This window comes from Ammospiza caudacuta, chromosome 4 (assembly GCF_027887145.1).
Source record: "Ammospiza caudacuta isolate bAmmCau1 chromosome 4, bAmmCau1.pri, whole genome shotgun sequence".
In the NCBI taxonomy this organism is placed as follows: domain Eukaryota; kingdom Metazoa; phylum Chordata; class Aves; order Passeriformes; family Passerellidae; genus Ammospiza; species Ammospiza caudacuta.
In genome coordinates, this window is record NC_080596.1 from 76577875 (window position 1) to 76601675 (window position 23801).

General features: G+C 44.6%; 1 protein-coding gene across 1 annotated transcript; it reads left to right on the forward strand.

The window, feature by feature from the left end:
- Positions 1-6620: 6620 nt before the first annotated feature.
- On the forward strand, positions 6621-22676 carry RNF103 (ring finger protein 103). The gene is made up of 4 exons (XM_058803312.1): positions 6621-6886; positions 8990-9129; positions 18434-18549; positions 20573-22676. Exons 1-4 carry the CDS (start codon positions 6661-6663, stop codon positions 22137-22139), a joined length of 2049 nt encoding a protein of 682 aa, XP_058659295.1. The 5' UTR covers positions 6621-6660; the 3' UTR covers positions 22140-22676.
- The last annotated feature ends 1125 nt before the right edge of the window (positions 22677-23801 follow it).

Below are 23801 nucleotides of genomic sequence, written 5' to 3' on the forward strand. Positions count from 1 at the left end.
CCCCGGCCGGCCCCGGCCCCGCTGCCCCGCGGCACCGTCACCCCGGGCCGCCGCACTTCCGCGCAGGCAGCGCCGCGGACACGCGGGGACCTCACGGCGCTCCGCGCAGGCAGCGCCGCGGACGCCTCGGCGAGGGGCCTTGGCGCAATGCAGGGCGGAGCGGGGATTTTCGGTCAGGCGGCGCGGCGGGCAGCTCGGGCGCGCCGCCGGCGACGGGGGAGGGAGGGCGGGCGGGCGGTGTTTTCCGGTGTCCCGGGGGGAGCGGGAAGCGCTTCCCGGTCAGGTGGCGCGTAGGAGTCAGCCTGGGGAACGGGGATGCCGTTGCGGTCAGGCAGGGAGATGGGCAGCTCAGCGCGGGGGCCTGAGGGGCGCTGTTGCCATGGCGACGCCGAGGCCTGAGGGGCGCCGGGCCCCGGACGGTCCCTCTGGATCTTGGGTGTGAAAAATGCGGATTTTATGATTGGCTTTTCACAAATATTAAAATGAATATGATATGTTTTATGTTGGAAAGTTATGCTGTATTAATTTTTGAAGTAGTTTGTTAAGTATAGTTTTAGGTTATAACATAATGTTAAAATAGAAAGTATGTATGTGGGATATTTTTTTAAAGAAAGGAATGAGGAACTCGCACCAGATAGCAGGCACAGGACACCTAAATCTTTCAGAGAAAAAGAATTTATTGCTCTCTTATCAGAAGAAATGAACTTCGTCCCACCTTGCTCAGCCCTGACGATGCTGTCAGGGTTCAGAGGAAGAAGCTGACACCAGACAGAATCCTGTGTTTGAATGGAATTTATGCACCATGTAGGAGGTGCATGAATATGCAACAGGTTGTTGTTTTTAAGGGTTAATCCTGTGTTAACGTGTGTCCTTTTTCAGGCTTATTTTGCCCAGAAAGAGGCACCTGGACTGTCCATAACTCTTTGTTTCTATTGTCTCATATTGTCCAAATTATTATTACTCTAATTGTATTCCTATTTTTATAACCATTTTATTACTATTAAACTTTGAAAATTTTAAAAACAAGTGATTGGTGTTTTTCACAGGGCTGAAGTGCATTGGACTGGCAGCAGCTTTTAAAAATGTGCTCAAAGAGATGGCTCAGATGGAATTGCACTTGGTTAACAGCAGCTCCAGGCAAATTCAGAGGAGATCACCAAGATGAGAGGGATGAAGCACTTCTCCTGCGAAGGCTGAGAGAATGGGGATTGTTCAGCCTGGAAGAGAGAAGAAGGCATTGAGTGACCCAGCTGAGGCCTTCCTGGACCTGAAGGGAGCTTACAGAAAAGATGGGGCAAGACTTGACAAGGGCAGGTAGTGACAGGACAAAGGGGAATGGCTACAAAGTGAAACAGAAAGGGTTTAGGTTGGATATTAGGAAAAAATTCTTTACTGTGGGGGTGGTGAGGCCCTGGCACGGGCTGCCCAGGGAAGCTGTGGATGCCCCATCCCTGGAAGTGTTTGAGGATGAAGCTCTGAGTGACCTGGGCTAGTGGAAGGTGTCCCTGCCCATGGCAGGGGCTTGGAACTGAATGGTCTTCAAGGTTTCTTCCAAGCCAAACCATTCTGTGATTTTATGCTGATGGCTCTGTGAGCTTTGGGGTCTGGAGGCAGCAGCCCAGGACACACAGGACTCTGTGTTTTGTGCAGCACACTACAAACAAAGCTCCTGATAAATTTGGACAAAGTTAACTGGAAAACCAGCATTTGGTCTGAGCCTGGGGTAGTGTTGCTTCATCTGTGTCCACAGTGCTGGGCACAGGAATACAGGAATTCAGTATTCTCACAAGCACAGAGCACTTGTGTGATGTGCAGTGTCAGTAATTGGCCACATTTTGGCCCAAACCCCTGCTTTTATATGTTTTTGCTCTTCATTTAATCACAAATCATGCTTAAACACAAGCACTATCTTCTGGTTTTTTAGGTCATCAGCACAGGGGGTTTAATTTGTGAAGTTCTCCACTGCTGTGGAGAACTCAGCACACTCAAGCAAGGCCTCCTTACTTATTTATTTATTTTGGATGTTAAACAGAGCTGGTCTTTTTCAAGGGGGCAACAAATAGCTTTTCACTGGTACAAAACCAGAAAATGCACACTGGCTAGGAAAAAAAAGTGTCTTTATTTGTAGCTTTAATAATTTTATTCTGCTCCTGTAAGTTGGTTTGCCCTGACTGACGTTAATCACTGTGTGTTTACAGCAGGGGGTGACCATCAGCTCCAGCTGTGGCTGCAGAAAGTCCTGATCACCTGCAGGGTGTCACGGCTGGCCCTGAGCAGGGCGCTGGGCTTACACCCAACCCGGATTGCTGTGTGAATCACCGCCAGATCGCGGGACTGCCTCACCCATGGCAGGGGCTGGGACTGGCCGGTCCCTGAGCTCCCTCCCGGCCCGAGGCACGCCAGGGTTCCACGGCTCCACAGCCGAGCTCTCGGGAGCGGTCACTGTTACACACTCACACCTCTGCTAAATCTGCTTCTCCTACAAAGCAGGGAACATCTGATTTAAAATTCCTCTGCCCACAGCACAATAATAAATAAATAAAACTGCCTCCCCAGCAGTCTGGGCTGCTGCAATCTTGCTTTGAGATTCTCATAGAAGCTTTTGTTATTCAGTATCAATTACAAAGAGGCACAGTTTCCTATCACGCTTAAAACATGTCAAGATGCACCCATGTTGATAAAGAAGCACATCAAGAATTTCTGTGCTGGGGAATTCTCAGAAATTCACAGAATTGTAGAATATCCTGAGTTGTAAGGAACCCACAAGGATCATCAAGGTCCAATTTCTGTCATCCAAGTAAATTGTAATGCAGAGGTGGCTCTTGGGAAAACTCTTTCACGTTGTTTGAATATTAGTTTGCTAAACTGTTATCTTTATAAACTCATTTAAAAATTGTGTGATATTAACATGGTAAAGGATTGAATTAAGATGTTTAATCCCCTGTTTTATGGTCAATCCTCTCCTTTACTATTTCAAAATGACAATACTTTTCTTATGTTCCCCCCAGAAGTCTGGATTACTGTGTGTATTCCCAGGCTGCACAGTCAGCAACTGCCCGTAGGAGAGGATGGGGGAGGAGAGGGAATCCTTGCCATTTACCAAGGGACAGCAGATAAAAACACTGCAGATTTAGCTGTCTGACAAGGAAAGGTGGCTGTCCCAGTTCTCAGGATTTCAGCTCATTAGCTCCTAAATGATAGCAAAATTTTTGTGCTGCCAAAATTATTTAAAAGCAGATCCTTGCTTTAAGCTTTTGTTTAAAGGTGGAATTTATATTCTCCATTCTCTTCACATTTGTAATATTTGCTCTGTGAGCATAGGACTGACTGACTGATGACTGTTTAATGATGTTAATTAAGTAGTGTTAACCCTGGGGTCTTTAAAAATGCCAGCGTGTCTCATCCTTGTGCTCAGCCCCAATGAATTTCAATTCACTCTTAAGATATTTAGATTTTCCAGATAATTAAAACTCCCTGAAAGATTGTTTGCAGGTGACATGTCTAAGACATTCTGAGCTGGAACTGGAAACCAAATGACAGCTACATCTAGAAAATGGAACATTTTCTGGTAGGGTCAGCTTAGTGCATCAGGGATGCAGAGGTGGGGAGGGAAGAGAGGATCAGAGAGCCTGGGGGAGGCACTGGATCCATTTAGGTTTGCCCTGCCAGACCTTTGGTTAACTCCTCACCTGCTGTTCTTGGTTGTATCCTCCCTCATCTGGGTGCTTCAGTGTTGGCAGCTGCTTTGTTTTGGGTTGTTTTGGGTACTGGCTTGAAATATCATTTGTACTTTTCTGAAATGACTCCAGGGCTTTGAGTTGTGGCAGATGATTGGCTTTGTCTCTGCAGGGGCCTCATTGAGCTCAGGCCACGAGCACTGGCAATGGCACGCTGGTGACAGCCTCCCCAGCAGTTGGTGCTGCAAATAGTTCAGCTGTGAGCGTAGAGGAGTCATTGTTGTGAGGTGCCTTCCTGCCGGGGGGGCCAGGGCACCCCAGGAAATTACAGGGGAGAATCAAAGGAAACTACTGGAGCAGGGTCTGAGGTGCTCATGTAAAACAAAGAAACAAACCAAACAAAAAAATCCCACCACAAACCCAACAATGTTTTCTAACTAAAGTTAAATATACAAAGTCCTTCTTCAAACTCCCACCCGTCACTTCACACGGGTGGGAGTTACTTCTCACTCACTTGAAACAAAAGGTAAAGAAATCAGGCAAAAGTGGCAAAAGAATCTGGCCTTCGCAAAGCTTCTGGAAAAGAACCCTGTTCCTGGGGCACTCCAGGGCTCAGAGCCTGCCTGAGGCCCTCAGACAGGTGATGGGAAATGTTTTATTGACTGTCCTTGGCTCCAGCAGCTGCAGGGACAAAGCCACTCCCTTTGTTTTTGCCAAGGGCAAAGGATTCATCTTCCTGATGCTTTGCCACCTGCTCATTAGGGGACGGGCCCTGGCTGAGGCAGGGCAGGTTTCCCAGGCTGGGAAGGAGAGAGCAGCACTTGGCTCTGTGAGCCCCTCCACCAGGCTGTGCCTCTGGAACCTTCTGTCCCACCTGGCTCTGTGAGCCCCTCCATTGCCTGTGCCTCTGGAACCTTCTGTCCCACCTGGGCTCTGTGAGCCCTTCCACCAGGCTGTGCCTCTGGGACCTCCTGTCCCACCTGGGCTCTGTGAGCTGTGCCTCTGGGACCTCCTGTCCCACCTGGCTCTGTGAGCTGTGCCTCTGGGACCTTCTGTCCCACCTGGGCTATGTGAGCTGTGCCTCTGGGACCTTCTGTCCCACCTGGGCTATGTGAGCCCCTCCACCAGGCTGTGCCTCTGGAACCTTCTGTCCCACCTGGCTCTGTGAGCTGTGCCTCTGGGACCTCCTGTCCCACCTGGACCTGCCACCCGAGACTTGCTGCAAACCCTACAGAGCTGCTGAAATCCCTTTGTATTTAACACAGTGCTACCAGCACATACAAGGTTTGCACTCTACTTTTATCTTTTCCAGATAAAAATGTTGAAGAATGAAGTTGTATGTGACTCACAGTGGAAGGGTACAACATTTACCAGCTCGTAAGAGCTTTGTGAGTGGCTACTTCTGCAATCCCTCCACTCTTCCCCTTTCAAGAACCAAAAGGAGCACATTCCTGAAGAACACAGTGTCATGAATTTTTTTTCTGGAAGAGGCTGTGTTGGCCATGTCACAGAATGAGCTGAATGTGGATTGTTGAGTTTTTTTCCTTTAAAAATTATATCAACACACTGAGAAACCTTTAAATGTGTTTTAAAGGCTCTGAGGAGGAAAGTGATTTAAATGCTATTTTCCAGATCAATATTAGTGTGCCTTTTTGGAAATGGATAGTACAGAATTACAGCATGTACACTCTGGGGGTTTCTCAGTGCTTTTAAATTTAAGCTGTGCTATTTTTGTGCTCATCTGTATGAGCTGCCAATTTTCATGCAAATTATGGATTCTTAAAATAACTGAACATACAGAAGCACTGTTGAGTTTCTTTCAGAGGAGAGCCTTCCTCTCAATGCAGTAACTCGATTTTAGTACATTTTTTTTGTAGCAGGCTAAATTGCATCTTTGCAGGCCAACACTTCTTGTAGAGCCTGGCACGGTTCTTGGAAGATCACTTCAGCAGGGATCCACGCTGTGCCCCAAAATGCTTCCAGTGTGAGCACAGCCCCAAGTTAAACCCCTGTCCGAGGTCGGGGTGCAGCTCACGCTTGCCTTTGGCTGTCGCTTTGGCACCAGCTCTCAGTGCCGAGGCCAAGCCGCAGAGTCCGAGCTCCGAGCGCGCAGATGAATCTCACTGTGGAATTTTGGAATTTGCTTTCAGAGCCGCGCAGATGAATCTCGCTGAGGAATTTTGGAATTTGCTTTCAGAGCCGCGCAGATGAATCTCGCTGAGGAATTTTGGAATTTGCTTTCAGAGCCGCGCAGATGAATCTCGCTGAGGAATTTTGGAATTTGCTTTCAGAGCCGCGCAGATGAATCTCGCTGAGGAATTTTGGAATTTGCTTTCAGAGCCGCGCAGATGAATCTCGCTGAGGAATTTTGGAATTTGCTTTCGCGCCAGCCGAGGGCTGGGAGCGGGGCTGGCGTGCGGGAATGAGGAGCGGAGGGATCATCCCCGCAGCCAGCAGCCCGAATCCAAATAAACTCTGTCCACTAAGCTGCCCCAAAACTGCCCGAACACATCGACCCTGCAAATACCGGCCCCCAGTTCTGCCTCTGTAAATATTTTTCTTTTCATGAAAAGCGTCGGCCGAGTCGGATCCTGCCCTCTCTCCCTCCCCGCTATCCGAGGTATTTATATATATTATTTTTCTCGCAGCAAAGCGCAGCCGCAGGGTCCAAAGTTGCAGCCGGGGACAGGGACGCGACCGCCCCCCGAGCCCGGGGGTGCGGGGTCGGGCCGCAGTGCTGAATCACGGCGCGGGGAAGGAGAAGGGGAAGAAGGGGAAAAGGGGAAGGGGAAAAGGGGAAAAGGGGCAGGGGGCGGTGCCGGCTGCTCGCGTCACTGTTATGTCTCCGCGGCTCCGCCGGGGCGGGGACAGCGGCAGCGGCGGGCGGGAGGCGGGGGGGCCGCGGCCCCGCTCCCCTGACAGCCCCCGCTCCCCTCCCTCCCTCCCTCCCCAGCCCGGCCTCCGGCTCGGCGCTCCCGGGAAGATGTGGGTGAAGCTGTGCTGTTTGCTGCTCTACTTCCTGGCGCTCTTCGTGCTGGCCCGGGTGTTCGAGGCCGTGGCGTGGTACGAGAGCGGCTTCCTCGCCACGCAGCTGGTGGACCCGGTGGCGCTGAGCTTCAGGAAGCTGCGGACCATCCTGGAGTGCCGCGGGCTGGGGCATTCGGGGCTGCCCGAGAAGAAGGATGTGCGGGAGCTGGTGGAGAAGTCAGGTACGCGGAGCTGCCCCGTGACCCGGGGGGACGGACGGAGGTCGGCGCCCGGCCACCCCCGCCCGGGCTCCGGCCGCCCTTGGATGGAGGCGCGGGCGCCGCTTCCCTGGGCAGGGCGGGTTTGGGGAGCGAGCTGGCTGCCCCCGGCAGGGGAGTGCCATGGAGGGAGCCCGGGGATCTCGGGGGGTGGCGGTCACAGCGTTGTGAGCCCGAGCGAGTGGAAGGCCTGCGCTGGACGGGGCACCGGCAGCGGCCCTTCCCTTCCCTTCCCGGCCCGGCCCGGCCCTCCCCGGGAGTTCCGCTGCGGGCGCTCGGGTCAGTGCGGGTGGCACAGATACGACCCGATGTCGGCTGCCGTGAAAAACGAGGAGGAGAGACTCCGAATAGCTGCAGTAGGATAGTGTTTACAGCTGGGGCCGGCTTGTTCCCGTGTATGCCCAGCCGAATGCTGGGTTTATTACAGGTGCGGTTATCAAGATGGGCCCCAAGGAAAGCGATGATTTCATGGCTGAGGAGAGCAAGGGATGGGTACCCAGGGTTGAGATGGTTTTACACAAGGGGAGCAGAACTAGTTCCTACTTAGAAAAATCAGCTCGGAAAAAGGCGGGGAGGCATTTCAGAAGTAAGGAGAACCAGGTGAAGGAGATAGACTTCTCGGGGCTGGTGAAGAGCAGGGGAGATGGAAGAATGGCAGAAGTGCCCTGAAAGTAAGGATGCTGCCTGGAGCAGCCGGAGGGAGCTGGCCCCAGGGACTGGGAGATGGGGCTGATGTAATAGCTGTAGTGCCAGCCAAGCAGGAAAATGTGAGTAGTGGCTTTTAAATCAGTGATGGAAGGGCTGGTGATCCAGGCGAGAGAGAAATCCCAGCAGATGGGATAGGCAGTGAGGGTCTCTAATGTCTGGACAGAGAAGGATGTAAGAAATCGTGAAGGATTTGTATGGATGTAGTGCCTGCCAAATAACCTTATAAATGCTGGTTTAAATAATTGATATCAATCCTGGGCATTTAAATTTATTTTGCTTTTGCTGTTCATTGTTTATTTATGTTTTTATGTTGTTTATTGGCTTTGCTGCTCCAACAGGAAAAAGCATTAGGCACTTTCACTTTTGTTTCCAATCACTTTCACTCCTTGGCTGTCAGGTACTTTAATGATGTCATGATGTTTGGGTTGCATATGCTGCAGGGAAGTGTTTAACTCCAAACAAACTGTATTAACCAACTTCTTCAAATGTCATGGAAACACTTCTCATACCAACAGGCTTTGCAGCATTTTTCTGTGGTTGCGTTTTGTTGGGGTTTTTTCCCCTCTAAATATTATGAATATTTTTGCAAACCCCTAAAGGGTTTCAGCTGTTGCACTTATTTTCATATTTTTAAGGAAACTGGTTTTGGACAAGACCTCATTTCTTAAAGCTTAGTAGATTAGTTACTAGAATGCAGGTTGTCATTAACAGTGTTTGTAATGATTGTGAAACAGAACACGAGAAGGAAATGAGATTACGAAGGAAACATAATCAGATGATTTTACCGTGAGCTTTTTATGTCACTGCATTTGGAGTTCATGGGAACTTTTCCCAACTGTGCAAACAAAGGCCAACAGCTAAATTATTCTGCCTGAGATTTTTACTAGTAACAGGACCACAAACATTGGGTTTTGGTCCAGAATTAATGATTGAAATTCTGAAAGTATGTTTGAATTATCAGTGTTAAGAAATTGCTTGCTGCAAAATTGCAATCCTGTGAAACGAAAGCAAAGATGTACATGCTAAAATTGCTCTCAGCCACTGAGTGTTGTTATTTGCAGAGAATGAGCCTTAGAAAATGTTCTTTTATTCCTTTGTGTGCTCGTGCATGTGTGGTGCATCTGTGTAATCAGAAACAGAGCATTCATGTCTTCTGTGGTCTGACCGAAATCAAATTGTTCACAGTCACGTCACCAGAGACAGAATTATAGTAACAACTTAAGCTTTAGCTACCTTTGTACTGAAAAGGTTCTCTGAGCAACCATGCAAATATGGTTAGTTAAACTGTTACTAGAATTCATGAAGTCATCTTTCTCCAGTGCCATTTTAATTGAATTTCTCCAACTGTCTCTGTTTCAGGAGACCTCATGGAAGGAGAGCTTTATTCAGCTCTCAAGGAGGAAGAGGCCTCTGAATCGGTTTCCAGTACAAACTTCAGTGGTGAAATGCATTTCTATGAGCTTGTAGAAGACACAAAAGATGGGATCTGGCTGGTACAGGTATATAAATTTGACTTTTTGGTTTAATATATATTGATCACACCCAAAATGTGGTTCAAAGGAGGAGTTTATGAGGGTAGTTAACTAGTTGTAAAAACGTGTAACAGGGAGATGGTGACAAAGATAAATTTCATCCAGGAGGTGAGGAATGGAGAAATAAAACAAGAAAGGCTGGAAGTGCCAGAGTTCCTATACAGACAGGAAGAAAAAAAAAGCTTGTTATTCTGTGGATTGCTTTTTGAAAAGCAGGCATGTTAGAAGCAGGGAACGAGCAGAGCAGCACACACTGAAGTACACAGAGAATGCAAGTCCTTGGCCCTGGGTTTGTGAGAGCCGTGTGATGTGTGAAGGAGGTGCGTTAGTACAGATGCTCCCAGCTGGCACAGGCTCCTGCTGCTGCTCTTCCCTTTGCTTGCATTGCATGCTCAGACCCAGCCAGTTTAAGTTTCTGCTTGTCTGAGGGGCTTAGAGCCCTTGTCAAATCTCTGTGGGCTCTTCACAAAGGCAGGAAGGATCTCAGTCTGCCAGCTTCCCAGGCCAGCAGGCTGCTTCTGCAACATATTCCAGTGGCTTGAAGTTAACTTTCTCCCAAGCCTTTTGTGCCCAGCAGTTTCACAGTCTGTTTTCCAAGGGCTGCATGAAAACAAGAGATCATTTAGGAAAATAAAGACAGACTTTTTCCAATAGGATTCTGAAGCAATTAATCATCATTCCTGAGAACATAAGTAACCTAGACCAAAATGTAGAAGTTATTTTTCTGTGTCAACGTGTCTGTTGACAAGAGGGTGTTTTTTAAGGCATAATTTTCTCCTAACACCCATATTAGGTGGAATTCACACAGGTGAATTCCCCACCAGGCAATTAATTAATTGTTCCATTGACAGCTCCTACCTGGTTTGTCTGGTCTCACTTCATGTTTTCTATTTAACAGGAAGTCATTAAATCTTGATAAGCTATTTATTACACCTGTACTGTCACCACATCAGATCTCATCCCAAAATAGACAAGAGGACAGATTCCCTTCAGACTCAGAATGGCATTTATGTTTTGGGAAAGATACATTTGGAGTTCATTGAATCCAAGTTTGAGGTTTAAATCACACAGGAGGGTATTCTTCAAGCAGAGGGAGAGTGTTGAAAAGCAGTTTACATGTCCCCAAGCTAGCTGACAAATACAAGCATGAATATGCTGTGAAAAACCTTCCCTCCTCCCTGTGCAGCTCAGAAGGGTGAAATATGATAGTTCTCTGTTGTCTCTTGCTTGCAGAATTTTATTTGTAATGGATTTTCCACTAGCATCCCAACAGCAGGTCAGATAGGCTGTGTTTTGATATCTCCAGTGTGACGAATGTTGTCATCATTCTGGGAATATTTACACAGCTATTCAGTTGGTCACAATAGCTGTGGAAAAAAAAATTAGTGGAATTTACAGAATAATTTACTTGCTGAACACTATTTGTCTGTTTCTCTACAATAAAAACCACAAGAGATGTCGAATTTCTATTTTTCATTCTTGCTTTTCGAGTTTTCGTCACTTGGAGTTTTCATTTGCTCCATTCCCCAGCACAGCTCCTGTCTGGGTAACTCCTGTGCTGGATTCTTCATGTCCTTTCACAGGATTTCCCACTTTCCTTAGACCTCATCCCTGCAGAGCTGGTTTTTACCATCCCTCCCCAGTTCTAGCTCTTGATTCCCTCCCTTGCCCATCCTCCTTTGCTGTTTGCAATCCTGTGGGAAGTTTCCAGCTAATTAAGCAGCTCGATGCTCGTGCAGGGGAGCGAGGGTGGGTTTGGTGACCGTGGGCAAGGTCAGAGATGCCCCTGCTCTGTTGCTGCTGCCTGGGAAGCAGGAGGGATCTCCAGGTCCTTTTCTGGATCCTGAGCCCTGAATCCCTGTTCTCTGGGGCTGCTGGAGAGGAGCAGAGGGAGAGGAGCAGTTCTGCCTCAGCTGGCACGGTGGCTGCTGCCTGACTTGGTTTGACACTCTGTGATGCTCTGTGAGAGGACTTTGAGGATGATTTTTATTTTCCAGATGAAATTTCTGCTGCGGCACAGGCTGGGAGTGTGATAGCCATCACTGTCTGCAGAGAATCAAAGGGAAAAAATTGGAAACAATTACTATGTCTTGATATGTTTGACAAAAATTGAGGGGCAAGTTTATGATTGAGAGTCAGCAAGATGAGTTCCTTGAAGAAAGCCAAAGTCAGTACACAGGGAATCAGTGTTTTGTGGCTTTGTTTCTTTATTTTCTGGAAATCCACATGCAAAGCATCCTGGTCCAGTGGTAATTTGTTTACCAGTGTAGCTGTTCACAGCTCCTGTGTGGCACTTCCACAGAGCCACAGACAGCAGCATGTTCTTTCTCCTATTAGCTCATGATCTCATCACCTTTCCTTTTATGTTGTTCTTCTTGCTTGCCAGCTGCTGTTGTGTACTTCTTTGGCTGGCAAGGAGGGTGAATTTTAGTTTCTGGAGCTGCTTCTCCTGTTGGTTAGGGGAGTTATGTGTAATGTTCTTTCTTTTCCAGGCTCTGGTTAGTCTCTAGAAGCCTGTCACATCAGTATTGTAGTCATTATGGCTTTTGAAAATTATCTACAGAAAAAAATCCTCTCTGAATGAAGTTAAAATCCAAATGAATGTATATTTTTATTATTAAAGTCTCTACTATAACATAGTGGCAGAGAGAAGTAAAGGGAACGTTTTTCTTGGCACTGAAGTACGAGGACAGACATTTTGATTGTGTCTGGTAGAGCTGCAAAGGCCATTATTATGGATATAAAATTCTGCAGTCTGTTCTGCATCTCAGTTTCTAGTTCAAGTGGTGTAGTCACAGGGCAGGGGATGTGCCTATAGCATTTTGGTGGTGATGGTTTGTTTGTTCTTCCTTTTGCTTGCATGTAGGATGAGTGATTTTCATATTTATTTGCATTCTGAATTTTGCCAGGTGATCAGCTCATGTTGCTAAAAAGAAACAAAGCAGAAACTCTTTCAAAATACATAATTCAGTATTTGTGTCTTTCCCAATAGCCCTTCAGGATCATTTACCACAAGAATACCTGATTTTAAGTTTCAGTTTTCTTCTTGAGAGGCTTCTTATCCGGTCAAGGGTGCAGAATAACATCAGCTGGAATGGAATAGTCCTTGTACTGCCTCTGTATCTGTGTTAAGTCATTGCAGAAGCTCATTTATTCTCAATCTCTGACTTAAGTGACAGCATAACTGACTGTCCAGATCAGTGCATAGGTCACCTCACCTCCCTGGAAAAACTGCTCATGACTTTGATGTGGTTAATTTCTGTGTGCTGTGGTGGATGTAGTCCTTGCCTATTTGGACGTGATTTCTCACAGTCTCTTTCTCAGAAAAGAAAGACAAAAAGTTTCCAGATATCTGCAGTCCATATGGGTGGATTCTGAATGAGTTGTGAATTCTTAGGAAAGAGAGTCTAAGTGGAAATTCAGTTCCATTAACACATTGTCAGATAATAAACAGAAAGTGAGATGTCTCAGAATTAATAGAAGTGCAGACATTCATGTAGAAACTTACTGACATTATCTGGAATAAGTGAGCTTTTTTCCAAGCTTTTAATAAGTAAATTACCAACCCATTTATAATTAATTGTATTTTTACATCTGTTTTAAATATAGAAATAGAGTTTGCAGCATAGCTGTTGATGAAAAAGGCTTCTATGAGTGGAGTTTTTGAACCTTTTTATCTTTGTGGAGCCCTAGAAATCTTGCAGGTCATGCATGGAATCCTTACAGTAATATTGAGATTCCTCTGCTCATTTACTCTCTGCAGTCACTGTGCAGGAGTGCATGGGTGTCTCAAACTGGAAACCACTGAACCAGACAGACAATTCTCATGTTCATACAAGCTTACCAGCTCATTAAATGAGTTACAAATAAGTTTTGTCTTTGGCAAAACTACACAGGCTTTTTCCAGTAGAAATGTCTGTGTTCCTTATGTGGAGAGTGACTTTGTGGGGCTGGCTGAGACTGACTGCTCTGAGGGCAGCCCCTGGGTGTGTGTGTGTGTGTGTGTGCAGCAGGGAATGGTGTCTCTCACTGATGGGTTTTGTTCTTCCTGATGGTGTAGAGTCTGTCACAGTGCCCAGAGCCGAGGAGCACTTGGACTCATGGTCTTTGTGGCTGAGCTGTAAAACCAGGGTGTCACTGTTACTGTGGATTTGAAATTGTGTGCTGTTGGTGTGAGCAGGTGTGCCCGACACTGTCCCAGCTAGAATTGGTTAAAATAAAGAGAGCTGGAGCACACGAGGTGTTTGTTCTGCTTTTGCCCCTCTCTGACTCACTGTCATGCCTTGTGATATTCGAACACTTTTGGTTGTGAGCGAGCTTCAAAACTTCCTGAGAACAAATCTTGTTCCTGTGACCTGCTTTGAGATCTCTGCGTACCTGTGTGAAAGAAACTGGACAAAATCTGATTTAAATGCACAGAAAACAGGGTAATGCCCAAGTGAGGTCGTTATCATGTCATGCTCAAGTTCTTCAGGGGTACCAGAAAAGGAGTCTGTCTTTGCATATTGCATTGCTACAGCAAACTTTAACATCAGCTGAGCTTCCTTGAGCCTCTTCAACATCAGTTGTATTTTTACTTGTGTTTTAAGAATCTATGTTTCATAAAATAATCTTTAAAATGCTTAATGGTACTTGGAAATTAAGGAGCAGCTGGATCTGTGATGGTTATAAAGTAGCTACTGCAATATTAATGCACCTGCCCAATACACTTTGGGTTTGGATTAGGCAAGAGAGGCAAAGTGCCTTGCTTACTTAGTCCTCTTTTTCCAAGTGTTTGTGTCTTTCTGGCTCTGGGATATTTGCTCCTTAAGTCTGTTCTTTAATGTCATAATTATGACTACTTTAACATATAGTTAAAAATATTTCTTTTTCTAATTTACTGACTTTTCTAATTACTTTCTTGATTGAACTCTTCTGTGTAATTCAGTGTCATGAGAACTCTTCCAGTGCAAAAGCTCCCTGTTCCATTGTCTTCTGCAATCACCAGAATCTCAGCATTTACAGTATTACAGAGATGGTAATTCAGACCTGCTGACCCTCTGGCCTGGGTTAGGTGTGGGTTAGGGAGCAGATCCATTCTGTGGTGTGAGCTTGTTAAATAACAGGGTTACTGTGATCCTATTGGGTTCCCTTAGCCCATTAAGATGATTAATGGATTAATTGAGTTCCCCTCATTGTCTTACTTGTCACTCTGACATGTGATATGCCACAGATTGTGAACATAGCTAATAATAAGCAAAGCTGAGAGGGTTTGTGCTTCTCCAGGCGTGGTGTTTGTTTCCCATCTGTGTTAGCTGATCTCCTAGAAGGTACCTTCTCCTAGGAGCTTGGGCTTTATTTCTGTAACATGAAATAGAGTGTGTGATTGAAAGGGACCTTTCTGATGAGCTAGTTCAGCTTTCTGCTAGACCGTAGAATGTGTTTAGAAAATATTTTGCTGTCTCTCTTACACTGTAAATTGTTCAAATACTCTTGTTGACTGTTTTCTTCTTAGAAATGTGTGTCTGACTTCTGGCTTGGGTGTATTCAGGGCTAATTTGTTCCTATTGGGCATAAACTGACATTGCCCTTTAGTTTCACAGTGTCCTGATGTCAACCACACTCTTCCCAGTAAGGGAGGTCAATCAACCAGTTTGTTTTGTCAGGTCTGATATTCCCTGGCTTTGCTTGTTTTGCAGCCAGTTCCTGGTGATGGCTGGTGCTGGTTTCCTTGTGGAGCAGCTGATAGCCCCGAGCATTTGCTCCCGTTGCTGTTTCTATCTGATGAACTCCCCAAGTGTCCTGTTCATTACTGAATTCAATTTCGTGTGTGACACTCTGCATTACAAGATTTGTGCAGCTCTTCCTGCATGCTGTTGTAATCCTCTTTCTCACATAGATGTGCTTCCCAGTTTTATGTCTTCTACAAATGGCTTTGGGAGACTTCAGGTTCCCACAGGAAGGGCATTAATGGGAATATATGCTGAGCTGAGCTCTAAGGTAAATCTATTAAGTCTGTTAGCACCTTTCTGGCATTTTGATGTCTTGCTGTAGCCACTTTCTTGCTCGTTTTAAAACTTTCCTTTTTTTTTCCACTCACTATAAAAGCCTATCTGTAGCTCTCGTGTAATTTTTCCATGTGACATAAAACATGACACAATAGCAAACTACAAACAGGGTACTGCATTCCCTTTTTCTCTTGAAACTCAGTTGTTTTCCTTCAGGGAAAGTTTCTGTCAATCAGGAATGATACATCTTTAGTAGTTGCATGCTGGAAAGAGGTGGAAAATGCAACTGTCTCTGCACCTCTAAAACTTCTACAGTTTTGCATCCTATTGAAATCAATCTGGTGGGATTTTTTTTTTCATTTGCTCTTAAATATAGCTACAAACTTGTTACTGTCCTGTCAAAATGTGAATTGGTCTGACAGGGGTTTGCAAGAAATTTTCACAGGTTCACCTGTGATCCTGTGTGTTTGTGCTAGGATGGAGATACCCTGCTGACTGATTTAAGTGCATTAAGTTAGTTGAGTTCTGCTTTCACATTCAAGTGATGTAATTTCTTCCCATAAACTTGCTTAACTGGTCCATGGCCAGCCACCTCTCCCCTCCACTGAAAACTGAGTCATGGTATTAATTTAACTATAAAAAGAAAATTATCTTACATTTCTGTCCTATCTTCATTGTTTGGTGATCCTGCTGCTTCTCCCCCTCTTCTATTCTTATTCATATGACTGAAAAACCTTTTGGTACAACTTGTAATAGTCTTTGTGTGACCTAACTTGAATAGCTCATTTTTCATTACTTTTTTTTTCCTTGCATATCTTTCTTTGATAGCTCTTCTTTTTGACCTTTATTTCAATCCTTGTGGATTGTCAAACTATTTCTAACCTCTCTTTGGAAGTGATTGCTAAGAAGGAGTGCAGAACTTGGCAACCTTTTTTTTTTCTTACTTGAAATATAAAATCCTGATAGCTTTAACACCATGGGCTTGAAGAACTTCCAGGCCTCTTCCACATTCAAATTCCCAGTCTCCTCAGTCACAGGTTTTTAAGCTAAATTTCTTAACTTCTCAAAATTCACACTTTTAAAATAAAATCTGTTACAAGTGTTTGCAGGTTATTTTTAATTTAAACTGAAGTACATTTTGATTGCTTAACCTGCAGTGTTTTCTTGGACTCCTCATGCACAGAGGTGGTGACTGCTTTCCAAAATACAAAACCCTTGCCTTGGCATGGTGAACTCCCAGTGCTGTAAGTGGGTGTTGTCTGCAAGGAGCAGCTGCAATGGACATGTTTATTTGGGGTTTTTTTTTCCATAATGACATAAAAAAGCACAAGCCCAAAATATTTTATGAAGCTTCAGTATGCAAAACCATAGCAGAGTTCCTCTATGTAGTTACAAAATACTGACTGCTACTTAGGTCATTGTTTTTCAGTATAAATAACTTTCTCCAGGAGAAAAGATTTTTCATAAGAAATTAATTAAGCTGGTGTTAAAATATAATGGTGATTGCCTTTGCAACAAATTTTTGTCTTGGCACTTAAAGTGAATGTTGTGGTGGCAGGCAGAAGAAACAGTGAGCAGGGTTTGTCCTCCTGCACACATTAACATTCTCTCCTCACTGTTGCACAGCATGCACACAGAGTTTTAGGAGAAGCCAATCTCTGAGTAGTTGTATCAATCCAGTCACCAGAGTTTTACTTCTGTGTTTACTAATAAAACACAGTGGTTGCTTGCCACGTTGGATGCATTTATCAAGCCATAGTAGCTCTGAGGATATTTTAAGGATATTTTATGGCTTTATGGTGCCTTTAGGAATTTGGTCTCCCTTGATTGAAGTGCATGAAAAGAAGGAATTTAAAATACCCAAAGCTTCAGTCACATTGGGTGATGTAATACAGTAATACAGTAGATTTCCCAGCTGGTTGTCTCAGTGTGTGATGGTTTCATTTATCTAATCAAAAAGGCTTTTCTATATGATGTGTGTGTTTTAAGAATAACTTGAAGGATTCTTACCTAGATTTTCACCTCCAGTGTTACTTAAACATTTTGGGCTTAGTGGAATAGGAGTGTAATCTGTGACTTCAGTTTGTTTCCCTATGTAGAGCATTCTGCTTGGTGAATTCTTCTATTTTAAGATTCTGTGAGGCTGCTGCTTACCACGAAGCAGATAATATTTATGAGTCTCAAAGGCTGGACACACTTTCTAGGCTGAATCTCAGCATGTCCACAGAGAACTGTTAATCATGGTGACAGCCCAACTTCCAGGGGCAAGCTGACATTTGAGGTTATTAAGTCAGAAAACGATTGGGATGAGTTTAATGGCGGGTAAACAAATATCTAACAAATGGAAGTTTCAATATTTAATTTAAAAATATATTTCAAGTGGCTGCCAGTAAGCCTGCAGAAGCATGTGAGTTGTTTCTAAAATAGAAAATGTGGTGGCTTGTGGAATAGTGCATGATCAGTCATGTCATTCAAAATTACCTGTCAGCTGGCAGCAGGCAGAGTTTTCTTCTCCTTGTGGGTTTTTCCCCCTCCCTGTACAGATAAAAGTCAGAGGATGAATGCTGCTTCTTTGTCATCTGTGTCAGTAGAAGCTTACAGTGAGGTAACCTGAAGTACAGCTTTAATGTACTGGGTTAGAGCAAATTAAACTTGGGATATATCACAGCAAGTGATCGTCCTGAAATGGCAGATGGGACACTGGGGTTGGTGGAACAGTCACATCAAGTTGCAGAGTGAGTCACAGGCAAAGCTGGAAGGAGTCAAGATCCTTAGGCATTATCTGGGGGTTTAATCAGCAGTTTCCACTGCTCAGGAACGGCTGTTGGCAGTTTAATCTGGTACCAGGTACATGCATTGCCACCCCTGCTTGCTCTGAGACAAGGTTTCTTTGGTATGTTCTAAGTTCTGAGGCAGAATTGTAATAAAATGATGGTCCTTTTTTATTGCAAAGAAGAGGAACCTGCTGTACCCCTCTCCTTTCTCTCCCACTATGAACTGGTTAATGATAGTTTTGTTATTTTACCAAAGTTTTTGTTAACTGCCACTGATTTTGGTGTCTTAACATGATGATGCACTTCTTTCTCTCTGCAGAACCACATTTCTATCTTAGTGCTTCACTCTCCAAAGACATTTACCATGACTCTCAGTTGTACATTCATACTCTGTGCCCTAAAAGAAGGGGAAGGACTATCAAGCATGACCAGCACTCTGTTTGCTTGAAACTTGCTGTTTATTTCAGGAACCAAGCTGACTGTGATACTGGTTTTTCCTTTTGGTACTAGGTCATAGCAAACGACAGAAGCCCACTGGTGGGTAAAGTCCACTGGGAGAAAATGGTGAAGAAAGTCTCGAGATTCGGCATCCGTACTGGCACTTTTAACTGCTCCAGTGACCCCAGGTATATCCTTCAAGGATTATCTCAATCCCCAGAGTATCTTAAGGCTCAGCTGTGTTCTAGCAGCAGGGCTTGCTGTGTTGTAAAAGTAGCTGTGACAGAAGGTGGCTTTATTCATGTTTTTATCTCTGCTAAAGTCTGCTCAGAATGCTCCATTACATTATTTATCAGCTCTGCAGCTTCCTAAAGCATCGTGTGGGTAATGCATGATTAGGCTGTGGAGAGCATAATACAGCAGTGGAGAGGAATGAGCAGAAGAGTTTGGCCTTCCAGTTTAGGCATTCGGGGAAAGGAACTGTGCTTGCTTAGGACAAAGCTGAATAGATCAGTTTTAGAGTTGTTATGTCACCATCTGGAAGGGGAAAGCACAGGTTAGCATGAACCTTGCATACAGTGCCTGCCTCCCAGAATTACTGACAAATCCTGTTCCCTGACAAATGTGTGTTTATATATAAACTGGCACACACCCTTGGACAACACACAGTGTGCTGTGCAAGAGTCACTCTGTTTGCATATGATTTCTAACCAGGAAGAAGAGCAGAGCCAAAGAAGCTATTAATAATTCTCTGCTGCTGTAAAAAGAGGCTTTTTTAAAACATTTTGTTGGAGGCGTTTGCTTTACATGACAGGAGACTTTGTCTAGAATTCCAGTGGCATGTATGGATACACACATCTTATGCAGCTTAAGTCCTAAATGTTTATAGAAATCTCAATGTTAATCATAAGAGGAAATGCTTAGGCTTTGTAGTGCTTATGCAAAAGAATCTTGTATTTGAACATCTTAAAAATTTGGCAGTGTTTCTCTTTGCATATCTCCTAAGTAGCCTTAATGTTCTGATCAAATACCATGTTTTAAATTAATTCATTTTTTTTAATACAAGAAATGTTTTATCGAGTAAACCCTTGTGAATAGTTTTCATCAGGTTGCAGCTGAAATTCAGAAGAATACTACATGCTGCAGTAATCAGCATACCTTTATTAGTAGGGAGGTATTTTATGGCTCTTTCTAAAAATGCTGCATTCAGATTCCTGGCAAGGGGAGTTGTAATTGTCTAAATCCATGTTAACAGACCAAAGCCACAGAGGAGCTAGGTAGGATGGCTGGTGGATGAAGCTGGTGGTCCCAGTGTGCAGGGTTCTCAGACAGTGCATACCTGTTGGCTCTGTCATGGTTTGATTGTTGAAGCTTGCCAGATATTTCCTTAAAGGAGGACTAGATAATTGAGTGTAGTGATATTGGTAGGAAAAATGCATGAGAGAAGGGATCTTGTGAGAGTTACTGTGCTCTGGACAGTTCAGCCATGAAGAGTCTTTTCTTTTAGTTTTGGATTTGGGGTTCATCCCATCTACCTGTCAGACAGTGTGGGTATTTTTTTAGCCCAAATAATCCAGCACCGTGTGTGTGCTTCCTGCTCTGCTGGTTTTGTGGCCAGCTCTCTCACCTCACCCCTTAGCCTGTCAGCATCTTGACAGAATGGTCCCAGTAGGAAGCAGACACTTGTCAGCTTCATTAAAGCAACAGTGTCTGCTCAACTTCACCCCATGGCTGTTTGGCAAAGCCAGGATGGAAGGAAGCACTGGGAAAGCTGTGGGATATTGAGTTACAATACAGATATTGAGTTACAATGGGATATGGAGTGGTTTTCTTCTTGCCTGAAAGGCCAAGGAAAAGCAGCTTTTAATTCTAAAGCTTTAAAGCAAAGAGATAGCTTGTGTATTATTCAAATCCAGTTTACAAAGCATCAGTGGCTGCATGGCTTTGTTTACTTTAATGACCTGTGAAAATTAACACTATTACTCTGCCTGTTTTATGAATGCATATCTCTTTACAATGTTCCTGTAAGATATAAAAGTATTGTAAGAATAAATATGCTTTGGCAGAGAATACTGGGTACCTTTATTTCCTGCTATTATATTATAAAGGTTCCCAGGTGCTCAGCATGTCTCATTTTTGGGCTTAGAATAGAAATGTAAGGACAGTTCTGGGGTTATGAAAGTGGAATCTAACCTGCCATTTTCTTTGTAGATACTGCAAGAGGAGGGGTTGGCTGAAATCCACCCTCATTATGTCGGTTCCACAAACCAGCACCTCCAAGGGCACAGTGATGCTGAAGGAATACAACGGGCGCAGGATTGAAGTGGAGCACATCTTCAAATGGATCACAGCCCACGCTGCCTCTCGCATCAAAACCATCTACAACTCTGAGCATTTGAAAGAAGAATGGAACAAAAGTGACCAGTACAGGGTGAAAATTTATCTGTTTGCCAACCTCGACCAGCCTCCGGCCTTCTTCTCTGCACTGAGTGTAAAGTTTACTGGAAGAGTAGAGTTTATTTTTGTCAACGTGGAAAACTGGGACAATAAAAGTTACATGGCAGAAATTGGTATCTACAAGACACCATCGTACATACTGAGGACTCCTGAGGGGATTTACAGGTATGGAAATAACACTGGTGAATTTATATCACTGCGTGCCATGGATTCCTTTTTGCGCTCGTTGCAGCCAGAAGTTAACGATTTATTTGTTTTAAGTTTAGTTTTGGTTAATCTGATGGCTTGGATGGACCTGTTTATTACACAAGGCGCCACTATAAAGCGTTTTGTGGTTCTTATAAGCACTTTAGGGACGTATAATTCACTATTAATTATTTCCTGGCTACCAGTGTTAGGTTTTTTGCAACTACCCTACTTAGACAGCTTTTATGAGTACAGTTTAAAACTCTTCAGGTACTCAAACACAACTACTTTGGCTTCTTGGGTGAGGGCAGATTGGATGTTCTACTCCTCTCATCCAGCCCTCTTCCTCAGCACGTACCTTGGCCATGGTTTACTAATTGATTACTTTGAGAAGAAGCGAAGGCGCAATAACAACACGGATGAAGTAAATGCCAACAATCTGGAGTGGCTGTCGAGCCTGTGGGACTGGTACACCAGCTACCTGTTTCATCCCATTGCTTCTTTTCAACACTTCCCTTTTGACTCAGACTGGGATGAAGACCCGGATTTGTTCTTGGAGCGGTTGGCCTTCCCTGATCTCTGGCTTCACCCTCTGATACCAACTGATTATATAAAACACTTGCCCATGTGGAGGTTTCAATGCCTCAGCGCCCATTCTGACGAGGAAACGCTGGAAACCTTTCCAGACAGCGAAAGTGACTCTGACAGTGAGAACAAAGAGGTCTTCAGCAGCGACAGAGAGCTCTCGGAGGACGATGAGCTGAGCACGTGTCACAGGTGCAGTGAAGGAGGTGTGGATGCCTGTTCCTGTGCCAGCCACTCTTGTCACCACGAGCCATGGGAGCGCAGAGCCAGGTCCTACAGCTCGTACAGCTCCGCGGGCGACCTGGAGCCAGACTGGTCAGCCTGGCCCTCCGACATGTTGCACTGTACGGAATGTGTGGTGTGTCTAGAAAATTTTGCAAAGGGCTGCCTGCTGATGGGCCTGCCCTGCGGCCACGTGTTCCACCAGAATTGCATCATGAAGTGGCTGGCGGGCGGGCGGCACTGCTGTCCCGTCTGCAGGTGGGCGTCCTACAAGAAAAAGCAGCCATACACACACCCGCAGCCTTTGCCGAGCGAGCCCCCGTCTTAGCTGTGTGCCCCTGTCTTTTGTAAGCTTTCGGGATATTACTGCTTGCCTTTTCAATGTTAGTCACTTAAAAGATTACGTGGTTTGAAGTTTTAGTTTAAATGTTAGTGCAGTGAACTAAAATATACATGATGCTAACGTTAATGACAGAATCATTTGGTTGCCTTGTATGTTGAACTGAATGCAAACTTACCTTGCAAATAATTTGTTCTCTTCAACATCTGAAAACTTGATGCTGTTTTTGTAAGCACAAAAATCAAGCCTACAAGAGAAGCGTATTCCAGCAAACATTTACGAGTTGGGATGTGGGTGAAATTGAAATTCTAATCGGAGACAATTGCTTAATTTAAGTGTTTCTTATTTTAGAGTCTGTTCTGCACATCTTTGTTGAATAATGTATGTTGTAAGACAGTACCATTTAAAAAGAAATCGGTGAAATAAATTATTTTAAAAGGAGATTTGTAATGTTAATTGTTTTGATAAATATTTTGTGTGTATGGTTACGGATGTCTTGCTGGCCTGATTTATCTGTGAAGACAATAAAAATATAACACAACTCTTGTGACTAATAAATCATCTCCTAGGGATGCAGGAATTCAGTGCTCTGAGCCACTGGCCAAGGAGAAGGCAGTGGTGTTTCACTGGCAACTGTTTCCTTCCTAAGTCTGCTGTGTTGAGGTGCTTCTCTGGATGTGGTTTTGCAGTTATTACAAGCTGCTTTTCCAGATGGAGACCCTCTCCTAGCAGCTGTCTCTGCAGTACCCTCATCTGCAGACATCTAGGAAGACTTTACGGCAGCTCCCTCTACAGCCTCAAAGTAAACTGTTGAGAAGGAGCAGAATGTTGTCATGCAGTGACAAAAGTGGCTTGTAAAGGTACAAATTGCCAGCTTCCAACTGTGCTGGTATTCTGAAGTGATTTCTGGTTCCTTTGATAGTTCTTTGGAGCCATAAAAAAAATGAGTCTTGTTTTCTTGATATTTCCATATGAAACCCTGATTTTGGTTGTACCTTTCAGAAATCATTTGGCTGAAAGTAGAGAGGAATTGTTGGTTGGAAGGAAAAAAGGGGTGGGGGGGAAGAGCAGGAGATTTATATAAGTAGAGGAAAAGGCTAAACTAGAAAGATATTTTCAATTGTCTTATTTCTTTCCTAAATTTTGCCTTTGTGATAGGAAAGGAGGAGAATGACATAAAGATGATGATAATAGGAAATTCAAACACAGCTCCCCATTGCAGTTACAATCCATCTCCCAGTGTCTTTATAGAGTTGGGAGGATGATGCTCAGAGCTGCTGGCATTGTTTTATCTGTCCAGGGTACCTGGCCATGCTCTTTTTTATAACAAATGTTTCAGGGCTCTGTCACCAGGTGTGTTCCCAAGAGGATATTCATGTAATTAGCAGAAGAGCTGTTTTTAATTTACTGAGTCCTTTTTTCTCTCTCATTTCCTTTTTCCCGGGGCAGTACTGAAGCAGAGAGGTACAAGGGGCACAATATCAGCAACTCTCCTGTGGTCCAGAAAGTCATTTTTATTCCAGTTGAGACCTGCCAGTACATGTCCTGTCTGTGTCATTACAGCCTCAGCAGAGCAGCAGAGAGACATAATGAGGGCAAAGATCATTTCTGCTTCCAATTTGTGCAGCAGCACGGCGTATGTGCTTGTCA